This window comes from Hipposideros armiger, unplaced genomic scaffold (assembly GCF_001890085.2).
Source record: "Hipposideros armiger isolate ML-2016 unplaced genomic scaffold, ASM189008v1 scaffold_25, whole genome shotgun sequence".
NCBI lineage: Eukaryota > Metazoa > Chordata > Mammalia > Chiroptera > Hipposideridae > Hipposideros > Hipposideros armiger.
In genome coordinates this window covers 5,535,500-5,561,257 of record NW_017731375.1, presented here as the reverse complement: position 1 = coordinate 5,561,257, position 25,758 = coordinate 5,535,500, and the positions used below count along the sequence as shown (strand labels likewise).

The 25,758-nt window shown below is 52.8% G+C and overlaps 1 protein-coding gene across 1 annotated transcript in view; it reads left to right on the top strand.

Annotated features, from left to right (window-relative positions):
- STK10 (serine/threonine kinase 10) overlaps positions 1–25,758 on the top strand; it is a 96,227-nt gene that overhangs the window by 37,342 nt on the left and 33,127 nt on the right. The window contains 7 exon segments of the mRNA XM_019635936.1: positions 1,673–1,721; positions 3,672–3,821; positions 13,687–13,759; positions 14,765–14,959; positions 15,534–15,615; positions 22,436–22,570; positions 23,777–24,391. Of these exon segments, the coding sequence (XP_019491481.1) occupies positions 1,673–1,721; positions 3,672–3,821; positions 13,687–13,759; positions 14,765–14,959; positions 15,534–15,615; positions 22,436–22,570; positions 23,777–24,391 (1,299 nt within the window).

Below are 25,758 nucleotides of genomic sequence, written 5' to 3'. Positions count from 1 at the left end.
TGGCCCAAGTTGGCACCATCACTGCACTCTTCCCGGGCGAGGCAGATCAGTCACTGGCTTCTGGACGGCCGCTCTCGGCGGCTTGAGGGCCGCTCATGCTGGCTGCTGGCTACACACGGTAGCCCATGGCACCCCACTGCAGCAGGGGCTGCAGCCTACGCCGTTGCCGGCGATTCACGGCAGCCCAGCTCCAGGTTGAGCTGTTGTTCAGCATCTTAGCTGTAGAGGGCAGTGTCACTGGCCCTCATATGTGGGATCCGAACCGGGGCCCTCTGGCGTCCCAAGCCAGCTCTTAACCAACACGCCACTTGGCCGGCCCTTCTACTGACTCTTGATAATAGCTGCCGGTGTGTTGATAAACTGTACTTCTGGGAAGGCATATTTTTGTAAGAAGCCTAAGCGACGTGTTCTTAGCGTGGTATGACGCTTTCTGGTGATTTCATTTGTTAGAGATTCAACAAGCGCATATTAACTGGTGTGGCTTTCTCATAACTGCCTGGAGGACTTGGGAGGTAGAGGCAGTGAGTGCCATGTTACAGATGGGGAAATTGAGGCTTGGGGAGATTGAATGGCTTACTCAAGGTAACAGCCGATGGAGTGGTACTACCAGGAGTCACACCCGAGTCTACCACCTTTGACTTTTCATCGGCACCCCGTTAGGAAATGGGAGATGTCTGTGCCCTTCTTACTGTTCCACGGGCAGTGTGTCTGCCTCTTGGTTGCACGGAGTTCTCAGCAGCAGGATGCTCAAGACTGGCTTGAAATCTATGTCACTCTCCACCTTTCCCACCCACCTGAATCCATACTTAAGGAAAAAGAAAAAGTACCTTTGCACATGTGATAGGAGCCCAGAGGGGGCGAGAGTGAAGATGGGAGTAAACCAGAGGGAGAAGGCCTGTGTCAGTACCCACCACGCTTTTTACTCGTTTTCCATCCCCTGCACTGGGCTGGGAGCCCTTCAGGGCCTGGGCCTGCTGGTCGGCCCAGAGCCTGCTACCAGTGGGGTGTGTGGTAGGCGAATGTTGAATGAATGAGGGAATAAGTGAATGAATGAATGAATGCCTGAATAACCTGGGGACTAGAAAACCTGCTTTCTAGTCAGAGGCCTGCCACTAAACCATCTGTGTGTCCTTGGTCAGTCACCGCCCCTCGCTGGGCCTCGGCGTCGCCACCTGAGCTGGTCTTCAAAGCCCCGATGTCTGGAGGCAGCCGGAGCCCTGGGCTCTGTCTGAATGATGGAAAGAGGCAAGAGACAGGTGCTGGGATTCCAGGGGGACTTGGCCGGCTTGTGTGTGGGCCGAAGGTGTCCTCTGAGACCCCTGCTGTGGAGTGCAGGAAGTGGGGCAGCTGGCAGGTGGGGAAAGGGAGGGTGCGGCTTGGCTGAAAAGGCTGAACCTGCAGGTTTCCATGGCAGCATGTTTTTTCTTTTTCTGCGAAATGAAGTGCCCAGCAACTCCACTGGGTGTTAGAGCCTTCTGTGAGGGTTGGGGCCAGAGTAGGGGGGTGGTGCAGACGGGGCAGGCCCTGGGGTGGCCGGAGGAGGAGAGGCTGGCGAGCGAGGGCACCGGGCACTGGCTGGTGCCGCCTGGGCTGGGACTGGGCCCCGGGGGTCTCCCCATGTCGTGGCCTGTGCGGCCCTGCTCATCGCTGCTTCTCCTGGTGTTTCCTGCAGATCATGATCGAGTTCTGTCCTGGCGGAGCTGTGGACGCCATCATGCTGGGTGAGTCCCCCTTGATCCAGTGCAGCGGTGCCAGGGTCGGCTCTGTCTAGGGTGGGTGTCCCTCGCTCCCCAACCCCAGGGGTTCCCCTGACCTGTTTGAGCTCCTCCCCGCTTTGTTCCCTTTCAGGAGCAGGGGTTGGGTTCTTGGAGAGAACCCGGGACACCCGTGGGAAGACAAGGAACACTTCCTGTTAGAAAAGCCACGTGTCCTTGAGCTGGTCACTCGCCCCCTCGCAAGCCTTCTTTGGCCACAAGACTAATGTGACGGCTCCTTTTCCTGACCCCACAGCTCTCTTAGGAGGTGAAAAGGAGACCCCTGAGGGAAGGTCTCTGAAAAGTGGGGATCCCCACTCATTTTCTCAGAGTTCAGTGGGGATGTTGTCAGGTCTTGATGTCCCAGGCAAGCTTGAGCAATGACAAAAAAATATATCAGTAACCACCGCTGGTTTGTGAGTAGTCACTGTATGCCAGAGATTGTGGCAGCTGCTTTCACGTGGATTCTCATGTATAAAATCCAAAGGAGAATCCGTCTTATTCTCGACCAGCTGACATTTAGAGAGGTGATAGGGCTGGCCCAGAGTCACACAGCGGAGCTGAAATGCGAACCCAGGTCTGGGTGGCTCTGCTCCTAACTGCTGCCCGCCCCTCAGCCTCCCCTGCTCTTGCCAGCCTGGTGGGCAGTGAGTGAGGAGAGGCCGAGGGCTGGGGCTCCAGTGTTGAGGGACACGTCCAGGACTCCGGTGGCTCAGGAGAGGAAAGGTGCCCTCAGTACCGTTACCATGTAGCACCGTCCAGACACTTTTTTATTGTGAAGAAGGTATCTTCCCCACGTTTATCTCAGGAATACCTCAAATTTTATGGCAGCCCTTCCCCATCCTGACTTGTAGAAATGCTGGTCTTCCTTGCAGAGAGCCCCTTGCCACGCCCAGAGTTCCCAGGTGTACCGGCATTTGTGATATGGCCCCTGGGTGTGCCTTCTCTCAGCAGAGACTGCTTTTGAAGATTTTCATTGTTCAGGGTACAAGCCAAGAAAATAAAAATGGTGGTCTTGTATGAGTTGAGACTCTCTAGGTTATAAAGAACCAAAGACGATTCGAACTAGGTTAGGGAGAAGAAAAGTTAGGGGATGTGTGGGGGGGAATTTATTTGCACAAATAGCTGAGAAAAGTTCAAGGGCCTGGCTTCAGGCACAGCTTGATCTAGGAGTTTGTTTGTTTTTTAAGTCACAAGAACTTGGTTTCACCGTCCACATTTCCAGTGCCACCACTGTCGGCCAATTGACATTTCTTCAACACCAGCTCACGTCAGGCTCCAGGCCTTCGCCTCTGCTGGTTCCTGGACCTGGAATGCCCTGGCCCCGCCTTTTCTCTCTTCCTCTCAAGATGCAGTCCTCTCCTCTGGGGAGCCCCCCAGTTCCTCTCCTCTGGGGGCCCCCCAGTTCCTCAGGCGGAGGGGTTGCTGCCCATCCTGTTCTTCCACACACTTGTGCCCCCTTCTGTTCCAAGCATTGCTCACTGTTGCCGTGTCCCTCTCTCTGTGTCACTGTACTGATGGACACCGAGCCTGACATGGAGAAAGAGTCACTCAGTCTTGCTCACAGAACCATCTCTCCCTCTCAGAAGGGATGTGTTTATGAACCTGAGGTCTGAAGCCAGACTGGCTGGTTTGAATCTCAGATCTGTGACTTCCTACCTGGGTGACCTTGAGCAAGTGACCTGGCCTGTCTGAGCCTCGGTTTTCTAATCTGTAAAGTGGGATAATAATTGTGCCTGCTCGATAGGGTTACTGTGAGGACGAAATAGGTAACAAGGGAGGTACTTACACGTGAACGTGGTACACGCTCGCTAATGCTGGTGGCTGTTGTATTTCTCGTACCTGGTGTGTGTGGGCCTGACAGTGAGCTGCCTACAGTGAGCACTTGCTGAATTGACAAGTTCCCTCGGTTTCCAGAGCTGGACAGAGGCCTCACCGAGCCCCAGATTCAGGTCGTTTGCCGCCAGATGCTGGAAGCCCTCGACTTTCTGCACAGCAAGAGGATCATCCACCGGGACCTGAAGGCCGGCAATGTGCTGATGACCCTCGAGGGAGACATCCGGCTGGGTAAGGGCGCCTGCGGGTGGGGGCGGGAAGGCAGAGCCCCACGCCGCCTGCTTGGAGGTGTGCTCCTGGCCTCCACAGCAGCAGGGGGCGAGTGTGGGAGCCTTGCTGTGGCCCCCCAGGATGTGACAGCTCTCCTTCACCTGTCCTGGACCGCAGGCCACGTACAGTGCCCATTGGCTCAGTCTGCCTCAACTGATGGTGGTTTTGTCCCCCAGGGACATTTGGCAGTGTCTTTGGTTGTCACAGCGAGAGGCAGGGGGAGACTGCTGGCATCTGGTGCATGGAGGTGTGGGATGCTCATCACCCCAGAGCATGCAGGGCCGTCCCTCGATACAAAGAGTGACCCCACCCATGAGGCCCACAGTGCGAGGTGGGGGGTGCTGGCCCAACACTTTGCTCGTGTGCTCAGGGGAATTCAAGGGACTCTTTGGCTCAGTCTTCAAGAACTGATCACTTGCAGGAGGCGGAAACTTGGGTCAGGACCAGATGAGGGCCTGGTCAGAGCAGGGGAGCCCTGGGTTGGGGGACAGGGATGGAGAGATGGGGTGTCCTAGCAGCGTTGGGCTGAGATGTGCTCCGTGAGGTCCTCATTTCCCATGCTGTCTCCCTGCACACCCCCTAAACCTAGAGGGTGCTGACGTGCGGGGCAGACTCCAGAACCCCACTCTGAACGCAGCCAAGGGTGGGATGGAAGCAGACGGGCGCGTCAGGCTTCCAAACGAGTTGGCGTATGCAGCTGAGAAAGCCGGGAAGCCAATGAAGAAGGAGAAACGTTCAGGGAGAGTTGAATGTGCCAGTCTTCACCCATTTCCTGCCGGGGCTCCAGCGCCCCTGCTGAGGCCTGTTGTTCTGTTTTAGAAAATTTTCCAGGCTGGGAGATGGGGTGGTGGTCTGCATGCCTCTTCCTGGGACCATCTGGGGCCCCTGGAGGCACCCCCACCCCCATGTCCTTATGTGACTAAGGGAGGCATAAGAGAAGTGCTCAGCTGCTCTTTCTCCCAAGCAAGGGCATCACCCCGTTGGAGACGACGTCTGTGCTTCTCAGTGGGGCACAAACAGAGGAAGCAGCAGGGTGAGCTGAGCAGGAAGCAGGGGCTCCGGACGAGACAAGCGGGTTCAGATCCTAGCCCTGCCACTTCGGAGCTGGAGAAACATATCTAACCATCCAAACCTCCATCCTTTCACCTGTATAATGGGTCTAACAAAAGACCAGCCTCACAGGGCCGTTGGGACCAGTGGGGTGAAGTAGACACCATCCTGTCCCAGTGAGACTCAGGGTCATGCCCCTCTCTGCTGCTAGGCGTTTCGCTTCTTCCTTATGTTAAATATTTACTTCTGTCCAGGATTTCTAGCTTCCTTTGAGATTCATTTGCTAGTTGCCAAGTAAAACACAAGTTTCAGCTCTGGGTGGGTGTGAAGCAGTTCTCTGTGGCCGCTGGGTATCTATTCATTTATACAGTGAGCAAGGAACCGTGTCTAATGCTCTGAGACATTTGGGATATTAAACGGGGCGTGGACATGGAAGTCCAATCTGTGTTCTTGTCCTGGATCTGCCACTTGCCATTGGGTGACCTTGGGCAAGTCACCGAATCCTTTTGAGCGTTGGTGTCTCAAACTCAGGGTTTGGGTAATAGTTGCTGCCTCATAAAATTGGGGTGACGATTTAGTGTGACAGTGCATGATGCCAAGTGCCTCTGGGGCCCAGAGCATCGCAGAGGCCCAGCAAATGTTCGGTGTCTTTTTTTGGGCTGAGGAACGTCTCAGAGCAGCTGCTACTGGAAGGGATGTTCCCACTCTCTAAAGAACCTTTGTTCCTCTCCCCAGAGGTGCTTCTCTGAAGATGGGAGGTGAATTTCATAGCTTTTAGGGTCTTTCAAGTTCTAAGCCGAGGTCTGAACTGGTCTCAAGATCAAAGTGCCTAGCACAGAGCCTGGCAATAAATAGTAGGTGCTCAATAAATAGTAGCTTCCGGCATTGCCAGTACTTTATCAGTTTATGATTACTGCAGGATGCCTAATTCCCAGAGGCCCTCCGATGTACAGGCCTGGCACGTGGGCCTGGCAGGAACCAGTTACCTGCCTTTCACCGCTGCCTTGATCCCCACCCAGAATCCCTCTTTACTGCTACCAGCTGGCTGGGGTCCTGATTCTTTCCCTGTGCCCACCATGCGCTGAGCCAGTGTTTGATATGTAGTAAATCATTTAATCCTCAAAGACCACTGATGACATTTTGCAGGGGAGGGGTGTGGCAAGCAGAGAGGTTAATGTGCCCAAGGCACACAGCCAGTAAGAACGACTGGGGTTCAGACTAACGTATCTGGCTTCAGAGCACGTGCTTAGCCACTACCCTCCTTTTTAGAGGCAAATGATAAAAACCATCTCCTGTGACAAAGGCAGACAGGAGAATGTGTGTATATGGCGTATGGAACCGAGTGGGGGAAGAGGTACAGCTAGTTGGGCATCGAGGTGAGTTGGACCCTGGAACGCAAATGCTGCCGAGACTCTTGGGTCTCTGCCTTTCTATGCGTGTTGCTTAGGCTCTCAGACCAACCCCCTCCACAAAGCTGCTGCCAAGGTCTAATTACTTTTCCCAGCATCACCTCCTGCAGGATGAACTGAGCCTCACCATTTCAGATCTGAGTGCATAGTCCCAGTGAAGGGCTCTGATTGGTCCATCTTGGCTCAACTGCAGATCCCTGGACCAATCAACAAGGTCCAGTAAGGAGGGCTTCTTTGATAGGAACAGCTTGTGGTCAGTCTCTGAGAATGAGGGTGGGCTCATGTAGCAATAGGAAGCCCTCCTCCCCCTTATGGAACAGGGTGGTGGTTGGGGTGGGGGAGATTGTCTCCAAGAATAGAGGGTTTGGACTGGCTGGTAAAACAAACTTGTCCACTGTAGACTGGCACAGCCTGTTGGAAATGGCAGAGCCTATTTGAATAACAGAGACCCAGAAGAAAGGGAGTGAGTGAGGCTCAAGTATTGAGGGGTGGGAAGCAAGAAAAGACTGAATTTGTGTTTGGGGGTTAGGGAGAAAATATCAGAAAAAGACAGGGTTATGTGGGGAGAAGAGAGTCGATGACGGCAACGGTGGTAGGATGCCGAAAATGGAGGGGAGTTAATGGGAAAACAAAGTCTTCATTAGTGGTCATGCATATCTAGTTGCCTAAAAAACAAAAGAAAAGAAGAGAGGAATGGAAAAAGAGAGCAGTTCTTGCAGTCTCACATTTGGCTTAGATTGTATGATCCCCATTTAACAGGTGAGGGAACTGAGGCTTAGAAAGATGAGGCATTTTTGTCTCAGGTCACAGGCGGGTCTTCTCCCTTCCCTGCCTGGACTGTTTCCATGACACTCCTGGGAAGGCAGATGGTCCCGATAATTAAGAGAAGCCCCTTGGATGCCCTGGGGAAGCCGCCCTCCTGATGAGCCCAGGCAGGCCGTTGGCTGCTGCCATCTGGAGGAAGGCGGCTCCTGGGATTCCAGGCTGGGGCACGGGAGCCTTCGCGCTTTCCTGTCCCCATCCCAACTGCAGCAGGCCCCAAGCCTTCTCTAGGCTTCCGCTCCCTGTCTGTACCATGGGGGCCCTGGCTAGTGTTTGTCCACAGGGGCACAGCTGGCATTTTGGACGGGACAGTTTGCGTCCTGTAGGAGGTCCAGTGTCCCTGCCTCTCCCTGCTAAACGGCAGGAGCAGCCTTGTTCATTGCGACAGCCAGACCACCCCCTTCATTTGCAAACACTTCCTGGGGCACATGGCACCACCATGGGTTAGCACCACCTGGGAGGTTCTCAGACCTAGAACTGGAGGGCAAATCCTGACCAAGCTGGACTGCAGACTCTCCCGGCATGGGGTGGAGACTCTAGGGGAGAAAGAGGGGTGCAGACTGCAGCTGGACAGTGGTTTGGCATTAGCTGGCCTGGCATTGTCTGGGAAACGGCTCCTCTTGGGTTCTTTGGGTTGCTTACAGTTAAGTGGACAGATGAGAGATTCTCATACATTTTCATAACATTCTAAGTTTACTGCTTGTGTGTGTATATATACAGTATATAACGTACAATGCATTTTACACTGTATGCAGTTTTCTGATTGTAAAAATAGTATTGGATATACATATACACCTATATAGAAAGATATTTGTTGCAACAGTGTTTATAACAGCAAGAAATCAGAAATGATTCAAGTGTACTCCAGCAGGGGATTAAATAAGTTATGTACTGTCATACGGTGGGATCTTTGTCATTTGTTGAAAATGACCTTGTAGAAAATGTGTGCTGTCTTGTAAAGATGTACACTTGATCCTTGAACAACACAGGTGTGAACTTCATGGGTCCACTTAGATGAGGATTTTTTTCCAGAAATACAGTTGGCCCTTTGTATCTGTGGATTTCACATCCGCAGATTCAACTAACTGTGGATCAAAAACAGTTATTCCCAACCGCAGATTGAACACTATTCAAAACTACTGTTTTCAGTTGTGGTTGGTTGAATTCATGGATGCGAAAGGCCCACTGCCCAGTCAAAAGTTAGACGGGGACTTTCGACTGCGCGGGTGTTGGCTCACCTGCCCCCCCCGAGCTGTTCAAGGGTCAAGTGTGTAAAGACATACTGGGAAGGGGAAAAAAACAAAATGCAAATGAGTATGCTTTAATCTGATTTCATTTTTTTCAAAGTAGTAAATATATTAAAATTATATCATTTTAATTCACATACTTTTTATTTATACAAAAAATACAAATAAATACACCTGAGCTATAGGCAGCAAACTCCAAAATGTTTATCTCTGCCGGGATTATGGAGACGTTTTAACCGGTAAATGTTTGAATGTTTGATAAGTTGGTAATCAGGAAAAGAAGCGTATATAAATGAATATAGAAATAGGGATAGCCCTGAAGACCATTTGGAATAAGTGGACCCACAAAAAAAGGAAATAAAATTCACTTCCTTATCTTGCCAGAACGCACCACTGCAGCCGTCCCTCTGGCCTTGCCCCCTGTGTCCTGAAAGGTGGGAACAGATAGTAGTAAAGAGCGCAGACTTGGTGTCACTTCTGTCTTTAGAGCTGGTTGACCATCTTACAAATTACTCTAAACTTCAGTTTCCTTGTCTGTAAAATGGGGATAATAATTTCCCCTTCCCCAAAGGATCACAGATAGACACTGAGATGCATAGGAATGTATCTGCAGCTGATATGCATAGGCAGATAGAAATGAGATGCGTAAGTCCCTCTGCACAGTGCTGTACACCTGGCAAGGTCTCAGGAAATATTAGTCTTTGTTAGATAAATATTTATTTTTTAAAAAAGTCTGGGTTGTAGTATACTTTAAAAACAATTGAATGTCAGCGTGTTTTACCCATACCCTTACATATTCCTCATAAAACATGATTATTGAATATTTTTCTTGCATTGCAACACCTGCACAAACCATAATTTACCTATGAAACCCTTCAAGTTGGATATTTAGGTTTCTCACATTATTCTCTAACGCAGGGATGGGGGTGCTTGCTCATGGATCTAAATCCCTTTCTGAGATAATACCTTTAGGAGGCGTTCTCAGAAGTAGAATTGTTGGGTTTGTGCAGTGTTCCAGCTTTGTGTGAATACCTGGGGCGGATGTGCCCTTCCTGGTGGCTGTAGCAGTTACCTCTCCCCCTACTCCCTCTTGAAGCTCTTTCACCATATCCTGGCCCCCACTGGGTTTTACTGAAAAGAAAGCGAAAGCAGAACTCTTTAAACGCCCAAGTCTTTGCCATATGTATTTCAGCTTTTTAAACCATAAAAGCGATGCGTACTCTTTGTCAAAAAACATTCTAAAGAATAAAAATGTATAAAATAAAAAAATGGAAGATCCCCTCAGTGCCCTGCCCCCACCAAAACCCCACTTCCAGGGAGGTAGTCACTATTAAGTTCGATGTACAACCCTCCAGACCCCTTTCTGTGTTTGTGGCTATGTGCCCACGCAATGTGCATGTGTCTTTAAGATGCTACTGGAATCATGCCGTACATTCTGTGATACGGTGGGTCAGTCAGAGGCATGTTTGGGACAAGGTGTTATGGACAAACTCCCAAATGAGTACAGTTGCAGCCTCATTCTTTTTCAGGGCTGCCTGTTATTTCATGGTCAGGGCGAACCATACTTTATCTGACCATTCCCCAACCCCAGCTCCAGCAGCAACTTAGTTTGTTTCCAATTTTTCACTCTTTTGAATAATGCTTTCATAAGCTTCCATATGTACAGGCGTGCCAGAAAATTTATACATGTTAAGAAAGGAAGACTGTATTAAAATTGTAATACTTGATATATACCGATAACAAAAGATGAATCCGAGTCACGTTTGACTTCTGCAATGACAAGAGGTGCTCAAAGTGGTTCTCATCAGCGTCCAGACACTTCTGATGACGGTGAACTACTGCTTGAGCAACTTTGACCAAAGTTTCCACTTGTATACATTTTCTGTGGCACCCCCGGTATTATGAATCTGGTTTCGGGGGTCTAGTTCTAGAAATAGAACTACTGTCAACATGTTTCTTAAAACCCAGTGTTACCATTTTTCCCTAAGGACCAGGAGTAAAGGTATTCTAACTCTGTCTGTCCGTTCACTTGCTCACTTGTTCATTTGATCGCCCTGTTGAGGGCATCATGTGCCCCATACGGTGCCAGGGGTACAGCTGTGGACAATGCAGAAACGGCCTCTTCCTTATGGACATGACAGCCTATCGAGGGAGAGCCCCTACCTGCCTGCTGTTGTCTGTGACTGGCTTTCTAGTGGGTGGAGGAGAGGGAACAGTGCTTCCATCACCAGAGACTGCCTGGTGGAACGCCCCCCCCCCCACTTGAATTGTATGAGAGCAGACAGCCACCTATCAGGGAACACCGCTCATAAACTCCATTCAGGGAGCAAACTGCAGGGCCACCGTGCCCTATGCCCAGGGAAAACCTGAGGTCCCTGGGCTGCAGGGAAGGGCTCCCCCACCCTCCTGCCAGGCCCCATCTTGTGAGGTAGAGGGGGAAGTAGCAGTTACCCAGAAAGCTGGCCAGCGCTTGCCTCAGGGAGGGTCTTGGGGACCAACTGGGTGTCATTGTGAAAGTTGGTGGTTTCTGCTTTTCCTGTCCCTTCTCAGGAAGGAGCCACCCAGGCCGACTGGAGGAGTGGCAGCACCCCCCTCCCCGGAGCCTCATACTGAGTCTGAGAGGCAGTCACAGACCTGAAAGATTTCCTGGGATGGTGTGCCAGCCATTGTTGGTGTTTGCAGGGAAGGTGCCCCCTCTACCCTCCACGGACCCAGTAGGCAGGCGGCGATCCCAGCTCTTCCTCCATTCTTACCCAGGGGCCCAGAGTGGGGGTGACTTGCCAGGCCACCAGGGCAGTGAGCAGGAGAGCTGGGTTCTCACCTGGGTTTGCATTTTAGTAGTTGCACTCCCTCCCTGGGAGGTGACAGGGCCCTGTTCCCTCTCACAGCCTGACTGTCCCTGTGAGGGCTGTCATCAGCTGACCGAGTAACTGCTGGCTAGTTAGCACCCAGGCCTCAGTGACCAGCTTTCCTGACAGTCCCTGGAGCGGGCATCAGTGCAGCCCCAGCCTGGCTCAGCCTAAGAATCTCAGGCTGCTGGCTCGCCTGTGCCAGAGCATTTAGCAAGCGCCAGGCTTGGAGCTGAGTGCTTTCCATGTGTCATTTAATCCTCACAGTAGCCCTACAGAGAGGTTCTCAGTGTCACCATCCCCACGTGAGGCGGGGAAGCTGCCCTGGCCCCTTCGTGTCTCCTGCCTTACCTGCTTCCATCCCCCTCCCAGGTCCTCTAGCCAGCATGTTGCCCAGAAATATCTTCTTCCCCCAGGTCTCGACCTCCTCTCTAAAGCAGCTTCTCCCCCTACCCCACAAGCACTCTCCACCCCTTTCCCTGCCTTCCCCTTACATGGCCTTTCTCCTTACCAGGAACCGCATGGTGTTTGTTGAGGGCCAGTTTCTATCACTAGAAGACTAAGCCAAACAAGGATGAGGATTTTGGTTCCTTTATGCATCTAGAATAGTGCCTGGCACATAATAGCTGCTCAGTTAATATTTGTTGAAGGACTGAGTAGTTCCCAGGCACTCAGCTGTTCTTCTTGCAGGCCTTCCCTCCCTCCCTCCCTCCCTCCCTCCACGGGAGGCTCTCCTAGCCCCATATGCCCATCTGACCATCACTTTGCAGGTATGAATAGCTACCTCCTGGTGTTTATCTGATTGCCTTCTGCTCCCGCCACTAAACTTTGAGCTGCCTGAGGACAAGGACTTAGTTTGCTTTGGCCCCCACTGTATTCTCTACCCCTGGCTGGTGTCTGGCTCCTGATGGCACCTGGATGAGAGAGGAGTGAACCAGTGGAATACGGGGGCCAAGACTGGAACCCAGTTTTCCCAGATTCAGGCCCATGCTCTTAGCACAATGCTCCCTCCTGCTTTGAAATCGTGAGCGTGTGAATACAGACTCACCTGGTGGTGGTTTGGGGCCAGCTCATTTCAAGACCCGGGCAGTGGCTCTGGAGCAGCCTGGCCCGGCAGTTAGAACACCGGGCTGTTTCCTGTGGCAAGGCTTCAAAGGGAACGTCACCAGCTCTATCAAGGTGTCGCTTTCCTGAGTTTATTTTTCAATCAAGATGAAACTTGGTCCCAGAAGAGCAGAGCCGTGGAGAAAATTCCTCTTGGTGGCCCTGGGTTCTCTGCGCAGTGGGTGTGTGAAGGGACATGGGTGGTGTTTGGTGTGAGTTCAAAGATAAATTGTATTTATTTATTTTTTGTTATTCCTGAAAGTCATACATGTTCGTCATAGCAAATTTACAGAATTCAGGACAGTAGACGAAGCCTCATCTAGTCTCACCGCCGTCAGACCACCATTTAAACAGTTTGGTTATTGCCTCCAAGTCAGTTCATTGTGTAATTCTGCCCTTTGTTGGGGGAGGGGGGCATACTTCTGACCATAGGATATATTCAGCTGTGCATCTCCCCTTTCCCCACTTGACCGTATAAGTATATAAATAAAACGTTTTAATATTGTTAAATAGTAAAGTATTTAAGTACATGTAAACATTAATATTAAATACACAGTAAATGTTTTACTATTGTTATGTAGTACTATGTTTAATTCCGTGTTAAAATATTGGATAAAAGTACCTCAAAATTAACTTTAATGACTACAACATATTCTATCGTAGGGGGTATATCACACTTTTTGTAACGTGTTCAGTTGTTTACCCTTTACCTTATCTTTCTTACCTCTCCTCATGCCTTGGTTTATCTTACTCTGTGTGTGTGTGTGTGTGTGTGTGTGTGTGTTGGCTACACCATCTTAAATCCATTTGAAAAAGACAGGACGTATTATATATTGTATATAAAACGTTTAAAAGTCACTTCCTAGGCTTTGCTCAGTGGCAATGTTGTAGCCAATGAATGAGGTATACCCGGGATGCGATCATTGCTCATTCCAGTCGCTCCCCGAAAGCTAAGAGGTTGTGGTTGTTTTTAATGTGTCACTGTTACACTGGCACTTTGATGAACATCATCATGCTTCCTTTTTGTTCATATTTAAGATTGTTGCAGTAGGGGATAGGTCCCTGGATTTGCGATTTCTGGATCAGAAGGGTATGGATACTTTAAAGGTTCTTGCGAAACTGCTTTCCACAAATGCTCTTGGGTTTATGCTTTCATTAGCAAGTAGGAAAGTGTGGGTCTCCATACACCCTGACAGCAGTAGATGGAGTTTCAATGATCACTCACTTGTGACCTAGAAGATGGCATCTGTTGGTTTATTGAGGGCACATATCTCTGAGTCCACGCCCAGGGCCGTGGGGGAAGGAATGTCTGTCGAATCCTCCATCTGAGATTTTTGTCTTGCAGCTGACTTTGGAGTGTCTGCCAAGAATCTGAAAACTCTGCAGAAACGAGATTCCTTCATCGGGACGCCTTATTGGTGAGTCATGTAGCTTCTGGAAATGGAATGGTGGACGGAATGGTAAACCTCCAACTCCCCAAGGTGACTGCTGGCTGGTACAGTGGAGAGAGGATGGATGGGGTGGGGGTGGGGCAAGGGCCCGAGTCAGCCTGCTGGGTCTGAGCCCCGTCTCCACCACTTACTGTGCTGTGACCTTGGCCAAGGTGCTTAGTGTTCCCGTGCCACAGTTTGCTGACCTGTAAAATCAGGGATTAATAGCATCCACTTCATGGGTGACTGTGAGGACTAAATGGGGTGATACACACAGAAAACGCTCCATTAATAATACTTTAACTGGAATTCCTGAAAAACGGTTCAATGCTTGATACGTTCAACAAGTATGGATTGAGGGCTGGGCTGCGTGTGAAGATAAGTTCAGTTCCTACCCTTGCGTGAAATCTCCCTGGACTTCTCTAGTCCATTGTGTTTCCTTCTCTTCTAAAACTATTAATTAAAAAAAAAAATCCCAAAACCACTCTCTCCCTCAGTTTCACACCTAACTTTACCTTCTGTTTTTCATGTGCATTACTTCCCATTGTGGAGTTAGCCTCCTCCTCGCTTGCTTATTACTCACCCTTTCTTTCTCTCTCTCTGCCCTTTTATTCCTCTTTATTTTGTTCTCTCCCTGCTGTTGTATTCTCTCCACCACCCCTCCCACCCCAGTTTTTTCTGGGCACCTTCCTCTCTGCTCCCACCCCCCCACCTCCCCCGCCCCCCAGGACTCTATGTCTGGATTGTTGCTGCCATCTTGTGGTAGGCATCAGGAACTGCAGCGGGACGTGATGGAGCCGCTTGGACGGTGTCTTTCTGGGCGAGGACGGACCATCGTGAGGAAGACAGTGGGATGGACAGTAATGCAAATCGTGCTTCAGGAGCGCTGCCCGCCCCGCTGATATTGGCTTGTGCTGGTCCTTGACCTGAGTTGCTGAGAAGTGCCTGTGGAGGCCAGCTTCTTAGCCCTCTGTTGTCCCTTGGTTGGTTCAGGATGGCCCCCGAGGTGGTGATGTGTGAGACCATGAAGGACACCCCGTACGACTACAAAGCCGACATCTGGTCCCTGGGCATCACTCTGATTGAGATGGCCGAGATCGAGCCCCCACACCACGAGCTCAACCCCATGCGGGTCCTGCTCAAAATCGCCAAGTCGGACCCTCCCACGCTGCTCACACCTTCTAAGTGGTAAGGAGCCGAGGGTGTTGCTGGACGGGGTGTGAGCCGGCAGGATTGGGGGAGGCGGCGTGCCAGGGCTCTCCCGTCGCTGCTAGGCCCCGAAGTGGGGGAGCCGCCGCGGCCTGGGCTTCCCGGTCCTTTCTGAGCTCCCTGGGCCCTCCGCGCCTCTTTCTTCCCTCTGCGCTCCACGCAGGCGCCTCATCAAAGCGGACTGGTGACCCAAAGAAAGCAGGTGCCACTGTGGGAACAGGAGCCCATGCCAGGCTCAGCAGCCACGTGGCGCAGCCCTGGGCTGGGAGCGGGGGCTCGGGCTTGAACCCCAGTGCTGCTGTTTTGCTCTGTGGCCTCAGGCACGGCCCTGCTCCTCTTACTCCATGTTCCCGTCTGTATAGTGATGTCCGTGATGAGAAGGTCATCTCGAAGGCCCCGCCGCCTCCGCCTTTTAGCTCATGAAGGCGTCCTTTGTCCTTTGATGGGCGTGTCTGGGAAACACAGGACTCCTGGGAGAGTGGAGCCTGTGACGTGGGGCGTTTTCTCGGCCCGCGCCCTGCTCCGAACTTACTGCCGCCACCTGTCCTCTCAGGTCTGTGGAGTTCCGAGACTTCCTGAAGACAGCCCTGGATAAGAACCCCGAGACCCGGCCCAGTGCCGCGCAGCTCCTGGAGGTGAGTGGGTCCCCTCTTTCGGGGCTGGCTGCCGGCCCCTCTGCCCTGCCCTCTCTTTGGAGACAGGTGACAGATGAGATCAGCCATGCCCTGGAAGCTGATGTGGTCCTCATCCAGCCCAGGTCCGTTCGTTCATCAGCCCGCATCCCCTGGGCGCCTCCTACCTGACAGCTGTCGTGCTGGGAGCGCTGCAGTGGAGGAAGCCTCCCAGGGCCCGGTCCTCACGGAGCTGATGGAGTGGGGGAGACGGGGCAGGTGTGCGCATGGCAGGGGGAGACCAGGGCTTCGGAGGAAACGGCGCGGGTGGGTGGCGGGCCTCGGAAGGTAAGACACAGAGGGGCTCTCTGTGTGAGCGGACACCCGGAGGCGGCAAACGAGCCCCGCCAGAACGCGATGTGAGCATGCGTGGTACGAGCCTGGAAGAGCTAGGCGGCCAGGGCGTGGGGGCTGGAGATGAGATCGGAGAGGAGTGTGTCCGCCCCCAGATCTGATGGTTCACTAAGAGGGCACACAGGACTTGGCATATGTTGTATTCAGCATTATGACTTCTTGTAGCAAAACAATACAGAGAAAAAGGCACGTGGGATGAACCAGGAGAAACTTTTGTTAAGAGTCCCACGGGACGCGCTTAGTTCCCTCAGCAATGAGTTGTGGCGTCCACCAGGGGAGCTAGTGAGCTCGGGGCCCGGGGTTTTTGCTGGGGGCTGGTCACACTTGTAGGCACCCTTTGCCTGGCATGTAACAAAATGCCAGACTCTAGAAGCCAGCTGGCTTTCAGCGTGAACCATACTGTTTATACAAATAGTTTAGGCAGAGTGGGTCCCTCTTATCAGTCTGTGGTGGGAGCCTGCCCCAAATCCAAGTTCCCAGAGGCCACCTGAGGGCTATCTTGGAAGCAGGCCTCTCACAGGAGAGTGGACAGGCCCGCTGTGCTCACTTCTGCTGCAGGGCCAGGTCGCACAGGGCCAGGTCGCATAGGCCTCACAAGCTCCAACCAGGACTTGGGTTTTACCCTGAGGATGTGGAGCAGGGACACCATCTGACTGCCATTTGCATGGGTCCCTTTGGCTGCTGTGTGTGTAGTCTGGACACCAGTCTGATGACACAGTGAGCATCTCCTTAGCTGGCTGTGCATCTTCGGGTGGGGACATGGATGATGGTCTCCCTGAAGCTTTCTGAGATCGTGGAGGTTGCTGTGAGCTGCCCATCACCTGGGCTGATGCCTTGTGTTATGAAAGTGGCTCACATCACCCACCCAGCTGTACCCAGGTCTGCTGATCACTGTCCCGATGCCACCAATGCTACTGGGGGAGGAAGCGGGCCTGGGTGATGGGCAGGGGCTGCCTCTCCACGCCCTGTCCACTCCGGTCCTTCCGCCTGTGTGACAGCCTCCAGTGGGAGGACAGGAGGAAGAGGCCACACCAAGCACAGTCTTTCTTCGTGTCCCTCTGGCATGTGTGGCACAGTGATTGTGTGGACAGGTTGGAAAGGCCTGGGTTCAAATCCCAGCTCTGCCATTTACTGGCTGAGAGACTCTGGGCGAGTGGCTTAACCGCTCTGTGACTCAGTCCTCACTGAAATGGGGATTAGAGCAGCGTCTCCCTTATAGGGTCGTTGTGACGATTAAGTGCGAAGATGCTCTAAAGTGCTTAGCTTACTGTTAAGCATTGTGCTCAGTGAATGTTTGATGCGTTGAATGGAATTATTAAAAAATGGAACAAAACCAGGATGCAAAATGGGGTCTGGCTGCTAGGGGTCTATTGTTCCTTGTAGGTTTCTGCAGTGTATTTGGAAGCAAATGCCTGGAGGGCCAGAGGCCTCATTTTCTGGGTATTATGGTGTTTGGTGGGGCAGTGTCCGGAAGGGGCTGGACTTGGCCAGCAAGAGGTGGGGGTGGGGCAGGCGGCTGTCACTGTCAGACACAGAAGCTCCAAGCCGCTTGGGGCCAATTGTTTCCTGTAAGCAGGCACCTCCCGGCCCGATATGTCCGGCCTCCAGGACATTCCACCAGGAGGAGACAGCTGTCCCCCGTCCCCACATGGCAGCTCCGGAGCCCTGGCCTGAGCCAGGAATTTCCGTTCCATAGTTGGAAAAAATGTCTTGCCAGAGGATTCTCAGTGGGAGACAGGAAGGGTCGCAGAAGAAAGGAGAGAGCCTTTGAGAGAAATGAAGCGCTTTTCAGAGCTTAGGCTGCAGCCATCTTTTCCCAGGTGCCTTTGCATCTCCAGGGGAAGCGGATAGAGCGTGTTACCCCCTTAGGTGAGGACCCGAGGCTGAGAGCAGTCTCCCCAAGGTCGCCTGGCTTGGGGAGGCCGAGGTAGCTCCAAGCCCCTTCCAGAGCTGGTCATGCCCCCACCTCGGCCCTTGTATCTGTCTGCTTCTAGAAGCTTCCTCCCAGCTCCTCGTCTTTCCCTGAGTTCTGCCTCAAGCTGACTGACTTATGCCCCTTTTGGTTTAAGGTTCCTTCATTGACTTGCGCAGATATTCTTTGGGACTGTATCACACACAGTGGTAACCCGGCTCTGACCTCAGGCTCGCCTGCCTGGAACCTCAGTTCTTACTTTGTGCCTCGGTTTCCTCATCTGTAGGCTGTGGATTGGGCTCACTTCCCAGCACTGTGCGAGCGAGTGAGATTCCGTAGGCACCATTTTTAGCATAATGGCTCAGTCTACACCTGTTGAACTTGACCTTAAACCCACCTCACTCTGTCACAGCATCCTGGTCAGGGCCGCCAGTGCCTTCTGTGTTGCTGGATGTCGTGGTGAGCACAGGTGTCAGTGCTCGTGTTGCTGGGCCCAGCGGCAGCCACAGTCAACCCTTGTGCTCCCCGCTGTCAGCACTTGACTTGGGGTCCCCACATCCCTCGGCTTCCTTCCTTCTCACTGCGCTGCTCTTCTCAGCCCCTCGTTCTGCAGAACGCATGGGGAAGCGTGCCAGGCCCGTGTCTGCCGTCTCCGCCCACCTGGATGCTCTCATTCTGCTTGTCATGATTCTCACAGACGGCTCTCCCTGCCCTCCACCCTCGTACCCAGCCGTTTACTCTCCATCCCTCTTGGAAGTCCACTTGGCACCTCAAATGTAACGCGTTCACCACTCACCGTCTTTCCCCGAAGACGCTCCAGTGATGGCGACCCCGCCCTTCCAGCGGTCAGGCCCTAAACCTTGCAGGCATCCTTGAGCCCTCTCTTTCTCACACTCCCTATCCATTCTATGGAGAAGTCCTATTGTCTCTGCCTTTAGAACGTGCTAGAATCTGACCTCTTCTCACCACCCCCATTGCAACCACTCGTCTGAGCCACCCTCATCTCTCACTTGGATTATTGCCTCTTCACTGGGCTCCCTGCCCTACTTCAGTCTGTTCTGAGCAGAGCAGCCAGAGGGAACCTTTCACTCAGAAGCCAGCACCTGTCCCTCCTGGGTCCAAAGCCCCTGAGTGGCTCCCATCCCACTCAGGGTAAACTCTAGAATCTCAGTGACCTGCAAGGCCCTGTGTGACCTGTCCACCCCGCCTTAACTCCTCACGCTTCACCAGACACTCTGGCCTTCTTGCTGTTCCTCAGACACACCGGCACCCCCTGCCTCAGGGCCTTTGCACCAGCTCTGCACGCTGCCTGGAATGCTCTTCCCTAGACACCCTCCTGGTTGACTCTGTTCTTCAGTCCACCCTATTTAACACTGCCAACCTGCTGCTCCCCCCACATCCCTAACTCTCCTTTCCCTACGCTACTTGTAATTTTTCCATGGCACACAGCTTGGTGGTGTGTAACTTACTTGTTTGTTAAGTGTACTGTTGATCTTCCCGACTAGCATGTCAGCTCCCTGAGGACAGAAGTGTCCGTTTAGTTTATTGATGTGACCCAAGCATCCAGAGCCATGCCTGGTATGGAGAAGGCCTTCAACAAGTATTTGTTAAATACGCTGACTTCCTTTTACTTAACACACTGTTGTGTGACCATGTGATCCTGTACCTGTGCCAGGTGCTGTTCTAAATGTTGAACAAATGTTAACTGGTTTAATCATCATAACAGCTCTGTGAAGTAGGTGCTATTCAGATCTCTGTCAGCTATAAGACGGAGGCACAGAGAGGTTAGGTAGCCCGCACAAGGTCACACAGCTTGTAAGCGACAGAGCTGGGATTCTGATCCTGGTCGTCTGGTTCCAAAGCCTGTTCTCTTGACCACGATGGTAAACTGCCTCCAAATGAGTGAAGAAGAAATGAAAGAGGGAGAGAGAGAGAAGAGGTTAGAAGGGAGGATTGAAGGGAAAATGCTGACACCTAAAAATTTGAACATTATTAGGCATTTTCTAAAGCTGGTGTTGGCGTGTGGGACTCCCCGGCTGATGGTTTCTAAGGACCCAGAGGAAAACAGGCTCGAGTGCTTGACGGGGTGCCTGTGTAGATAGATGGCCGGAGAGGTCCTGGCCCGAGGGCGGGTGCCAGCTGGTGAGCTGTGTGGCATCTCGGGGCACCCCACAGAGATGGCACGGAGCAGCTGTTCCTCTACCTGAGTGATCAGATGGCAGGTTCTCCTGTCATATTTTAAGCATTTACTTCACTGCTTAGAACAACCATACTGTTATTCCTAGTATACAGAGAAACACGCTGAGGCTCAGAGAGGTGACTTGCCCAAGCTGGTGGTACAAGCAGGATTTTATCCCAGGCAGCCTGGCTCCGATCAGGCTGTACGGCTACACTCCCTGCGTTCTACGATTAGTAACCCTCATTAATGGTCCCACTCGAGACCGTTGGAACCACACAGCAGCCAGAGTGACACCTTTAAGTGGTAACTGTTACTATCACCACCCTGCTGCGGTCTGGCGGTGGCTTCTGAGAATTAAGTCTCAGCTTCTCACCAAGGCCTGGGGGCGCCCTGCGTGCACCTCCCTTCTCATCTCCCACAATTTCTGGGGCTCCAGCCTAGTGCCTCCAGCACACCAAGCTCAGTCCTGTCTCAGGACCTTTGCACCTGCTGCTCCCTCTGTCTGGAATTCTCTGTGCCCAGATCTTTCCCTGGCTGGCCCTTCACATCCCTCAGGTCTCAGCTCAAATGCCACCTCTTTAGGGAGGCCCCTCAGACCACGGACCTGAGTAGCCTCCACTGTCCAGGGCAGGTTGTTCCAGCCTGATGCTATCCTGTTCCCTGATCTGAAATGATCGTGTTTGTCCTTTGGTTACATACCTGTCGTCTCCCGCTCAGCTGCAAGCCCCCAAGGGCCAGAGACCTTGTCTGTCTTCTTGCTCAGCCTTATTTCAGCACCTGGTACGTTGCTGGCCTTACCACTTGGATATGGTGTGAATCAGTGAATAAAGGGGGGCATGGGGAAGAAGTGAAATGAAATTCTTCCAATCTCTGCTAGTTTGGATGACCTAGAGATGGTCAGACTGACTTGGGGAAAACTGAGTGACAGGGCTCTTTAAAGGGAGCGAGGTTTCCTGCTGTCAGGTGTGCAAAACAAGGTGCCCAAGCTGCACAGGGTGTTTCCTCATGGCCGCCCCCAGTGAACTGTTTTAAATGAACAAACAGATTTCAAAAACTGATTTTCGTGGACCTCTCCGTTGTGGATGTGTTTTCAAGGTGCCAGCAAATTGATTTTCTTGAGTCCTTTGCGTACTTCCCTGCAATCTTGAGGCGGTTCCTCCGCTGATGAATTTTCTGACAGCAAGAACAGTGAATGTCAGGGCAGCCTTCCCGTAAATTTCAAATAAGCAAATTCCAACGTACGGACAGCCCCGCCCCCAGCATTCCTTCTGCACGGTGGCGGGTGGGCGGTGAGTTGGACTGCCACGTCCTGGTGCTGGGAGAAGATTCCCAGCGGCAGCTCCCCAGGGAGGTGTTCATGCCGATTTCACATCTGCTGGGGCCTTAAGAGCTTTGGTGTTTCACAAGGTCTGTGAAAGAGCTGTGGGGTTTCTGTACCCGCCTCGGGAGGGAACATTCTCCACCCGGCCTCACGCTTCTGCAAACACACGTCCACCCAGACACACAAGCGTGTTTATAGCAGCTTTATCCGTAGTCGCCCAAACCAGGAAATGACACCCGTGTCCCCGGCGGCAAGTGAGTGAACAAACTGGCATATTCATGCAATAGAGGGCGGCACAGGAGTGAAAAAGGCACACTTGACTGATACACACGACAGTAGAGGTGACTCAGCTTCAGCCCAGGTTGTGCGAAGCAGGCCAGCCGTAAAGACACTGTGATGCTGTTCATACGAAGTTCAAGGGCAGGAAAGACTAGTCAGAGCCAGGCAGCGCGGGGGCGCGGGCTTGACTCGGGGCACAGGGACCTTTCCCGGGTGATGGAGACCTTCCGCCGTGAGCTGCGTGGCTACACTGGTGTATGTATATGAGGAAAACAGGAAAAGTCACTGAGCTTAATATTTGTGGACTTTACTGTAATAGTTCAGTAACGTACTTGTGTGTGTATGTGCGTATAGTATATTTTTAAGGACCATATATTAAAACCTTTTAAAAAAGAGAAACAAATACACAAAAAAACAGCCCCAAACATCACTTCGGCTCTGGCTTTGGGCTAAGCATTTCCATGTGCATTATCTCGTCATGCCCTCCCTGTGGCTTTGGCATCATTATCTCTTCAGAGATGAGGTGCCTGCATCTCAGAGAGAGGAAGTGACGTGCTCAGTGTCACACAGCTGGTGACTGGCAGGGCCGGCATTTGCCCTCTTTTATCACACACAGGACTTTCTGATCTGCCGCTGGGTGTCCCTTCCCAAGTTCATGTTTCCCCAGCCTTCGCCTGCCCTCCTCACCCCCGCCCCCAGCCCAGAGTGGTTCTCACCCAGGTGTCTTTTTTCCCCTCAGCATCCTTTCGTCAGCAGCATCACCAATAACAAAGCTCTGCGGGAGCTGGTGGCCGAGGCCAAGGCCGAGGTGATGGAGGAGATTGAAGATGGCCGGGATGAGGCGGAAGAGGAGGACCCCGTGGAAGCCACCTCTGTAAGGCCCCGAAGAGCAGGTGCTGGGTCGGGAGGGGACCCCCGCAGGCTCGGCCGCTGTGGGTGCGGCCCGGGAGGCGCAGGAAGGAGCCCTTTCCGTATCTCCGCAGCTTAGAGGTCACGGTTCCCACGCCGCAGGGCAGGTGGACCAGGGAGAGGCCACACGGATCCAGTAAGTGTTCAGGAAATCTCGATTTCACATGAGACCTTCCAGTTTTAAAAGTTGGTAGCTGACACTTGCCTCCCAGCCTTTTCCCCATTGGGCTCACACACACAACGAGCGTGTTTTTAGTGTGCTGTGGCGTCCATGCAGATAAGGCTGCATGTGACCAGAGGCAACAGGCCAAGGGGTCCAGCCACCCCAGACCCCTCCGCCCGGCTGCTCTGAGTGCCCAGGGGACCCTGGCACATTTGTAACCCAGCTGCTTCTCCAGCACTTGGCTGAATTTAAATTTAAATAAAAACTAATTAAAAAAATTTAAAACCATTTGAGCCAAGCCAAACATGCCTGTGGGCTGGATCCCATCCTGAGCTGGCGCTGGCGGATCGCTGGTCTGGCGGCTTGCAGCCTGTGTCCTGCATTCTAGACCAGCGTCTCCCAGGAGGGGACATTTGCTGTCCAGATGGTGCCATGGACCTTGTGAGGCAGGGGCTGGGCCTTGGTGTGCAGATGACAGGACTCTGGGTGTTGAATAGAAGGTGGATTTGAGTTGCTTCTGGAAGTTTCCATATCCAAGGTCAAAACCCAGTGGCCATCAGGGCCATCCAAGGAAATGCTTACAGTGTGAGTCCATTAATATCAAGTTTAAAAGCAGGCAAAGCAACCGATAGCACTTAAAGATCTAAGTCAGGATAATGATTTTGTCACTGGGAAGGATGGACGCGAGTGAGGGTCTGTGGGGCGGGGTCAGTGTCCCACTGCTGCCCTGGAAAGTGGCCATGTGATTGCCCGCTTTACTCATGAAGCTGGACATTGATGTTTTATCCAGAGACGCGGGTGTTCTGTTTCATAATAGCCACATTCCCAGTACTTCGCAGCCCCCCATAGCGCTAACAAACAGGCTTCCTGGAGAGTGCTGCCTTCTCGGCTTCCCTGGCACTGGTGCACTTGGCCTTGCGGTGTGTGACTTCCCCACCGCACTGTCTCTCTGACTCTTGCCTCAGACATACCACAGCATGGCCCTGACTACTTTTCCCCCCTCTCTAGCCTCTGGGGAACCACACTCCCGACTCTGCTGAGGTGAGTCAGGGGAGCCTCGATGCTGACAAGCTTCCCAAGGAATCGTCTGTCACCCCACCGCCGCCCGGCCAGCCTCAGGACAGTGTGAATGGGCCCAGCGAGCCCTCTGGAAACAGATGCCTCCAAACCACCAGCCCCCCAGATGTGGCCCCTGAAAATAAAAATGGCCTAGCAGTGCCTGCGCCCCTCAGGAAGGCCCGACCCGTGTCAATGGGCCCCAGAATTCAGGTATCCGAGAAGAAGCAAGCCGCTGACCAGGATGGGGACATCAGTCCAGTAGCCATCCGGTCCCAAAAGACAAGCCAGAGCCGTCCCAACAGCAGCGCCCTGGAGATCCTGGGCGATGAGAAGCTGGCCAACGGCAGCCTGGAGCTCCCCGCGCCGGCGTCCCCACGCCCTTCCAAGAGGGACTCGGACTGTGGCAGCCTCTCCACCTCCGAGAGCATGGACTACAGCTCTTCCCTCTCGGCTGACCTGTCCCTGAACCGGGAGACGGGCTCTCTGTCCATCAAGGTAATGCCACCTCGTGAGCCACAGGCTTGGACAGGAGAGCTGCAGGTGGTTCGGCTGCTCGGTTTTGGTGTTTGAAAGTGTTTACTGGTTGCCTCCTGATTCTAAGTGGCTCACGAGGACTGCTTGTTCTTTAAAGGGCTCTTCGTTTCATTCATAGTTTAATCTCCAAAATATCCGAGTTCCGTCTGGGCTTCAGTCATGTCAGATGGTTGGTTTGGGTTTAAATTTCAGTTTGGGTTTCCATTTCAACTGGGTTTGGTGAAAGGCCCTGGGGAAATTTGGGAGGGAGAAGTCTAGAAGTGGACGTTCTCTTATTTTCTGGTCAGCCATGTGGTCCAGCTGGTGACTGGTAGATTGAATGAAAGGGAGTGGGCTCCAGGCTCTGTCTGGCTCAGTGGCCTTTCTGGAAGAGGGGAACACAGGCCACTGTGCCTGAGGACCTGACGCTGCAAAGTGCTGTGAAAAACACGAAGGGGGCCCCTCCATCCTTCCTTCATCAGTGTAGCGATGCACAAATGGAGGCTTAGGTGGGAAGTGAAGATCAGAGACCCCAGACTGTGCTCTGAACCCGGCCTGCTGTCCTGCCTTCCTGGTGGGGGCTCTGGCTGCCTCCTCCTCAGGGGGCCGGCAGGGCTGACCCTGTCCCCTGCCCGCTCTGATAAATCTTGAATTCACTGTTGGCCACCCGACTAGGCCACCCTGAGGCTCACATCTCCAACCAAGGCCGATGTTAGGGAAGGTACTGTATCTTTCTGTTTTTTCCTTCAATCGTTTGCTCGGTGAGAAACACACAGTAGATTCAAAAATATTTGCCAACTGAAAGGGAGCGGAAGGAGGCGAAGCAGCCGGCTGGCACATTGAGCTCTGGGGACAGAAAGAAGGCGGGGTTCTAACAGGCCCCAGGACAGGCTTAGACAGCCGCTTTCATGTTGCGTTAGTGTCGGGGCCCATCATCCCATCATCTTCCTTAGGACAGGTGTCCTGTTCCTTGTCTTCTTAAAAAGACACTAAAAGAGTGAAAAAAAGTATGTTTGAAAAACAGTAAAAACTGGCCCACCCAGAGCAGCGTCTCCCCCGCCTCTTCCCGAGGGCGTTGAGAACAGTCCTTTCCCACTGGCAGTGAGTCGGGGACACGGCTCTCCTGATAGGAGTCCGCTGGCTGCCTCAGCACCCCTGGCGTGAGGAGCAGCCTGTTCCCTCAGGGACCGGGGGCCCCATGACCCGGAGCCGGCCTAGCGTGAGGGCTGCGGCCAGGCCCGCCTTCTGCGCCACTCTCCTGCCAGCCTCCATTCCCCACTGCTCGTCTGACCCGTCTTGAATGGAATCCTAGGACACGTGCGCTGGATACTACAGGGAGATGAGAGCCGGCTGTGGCTGGTCCATGAATGTGGTGTCCAGAGCCCCTGGGTCTCCACTGAGCAGGAGCTGGGAGTCAG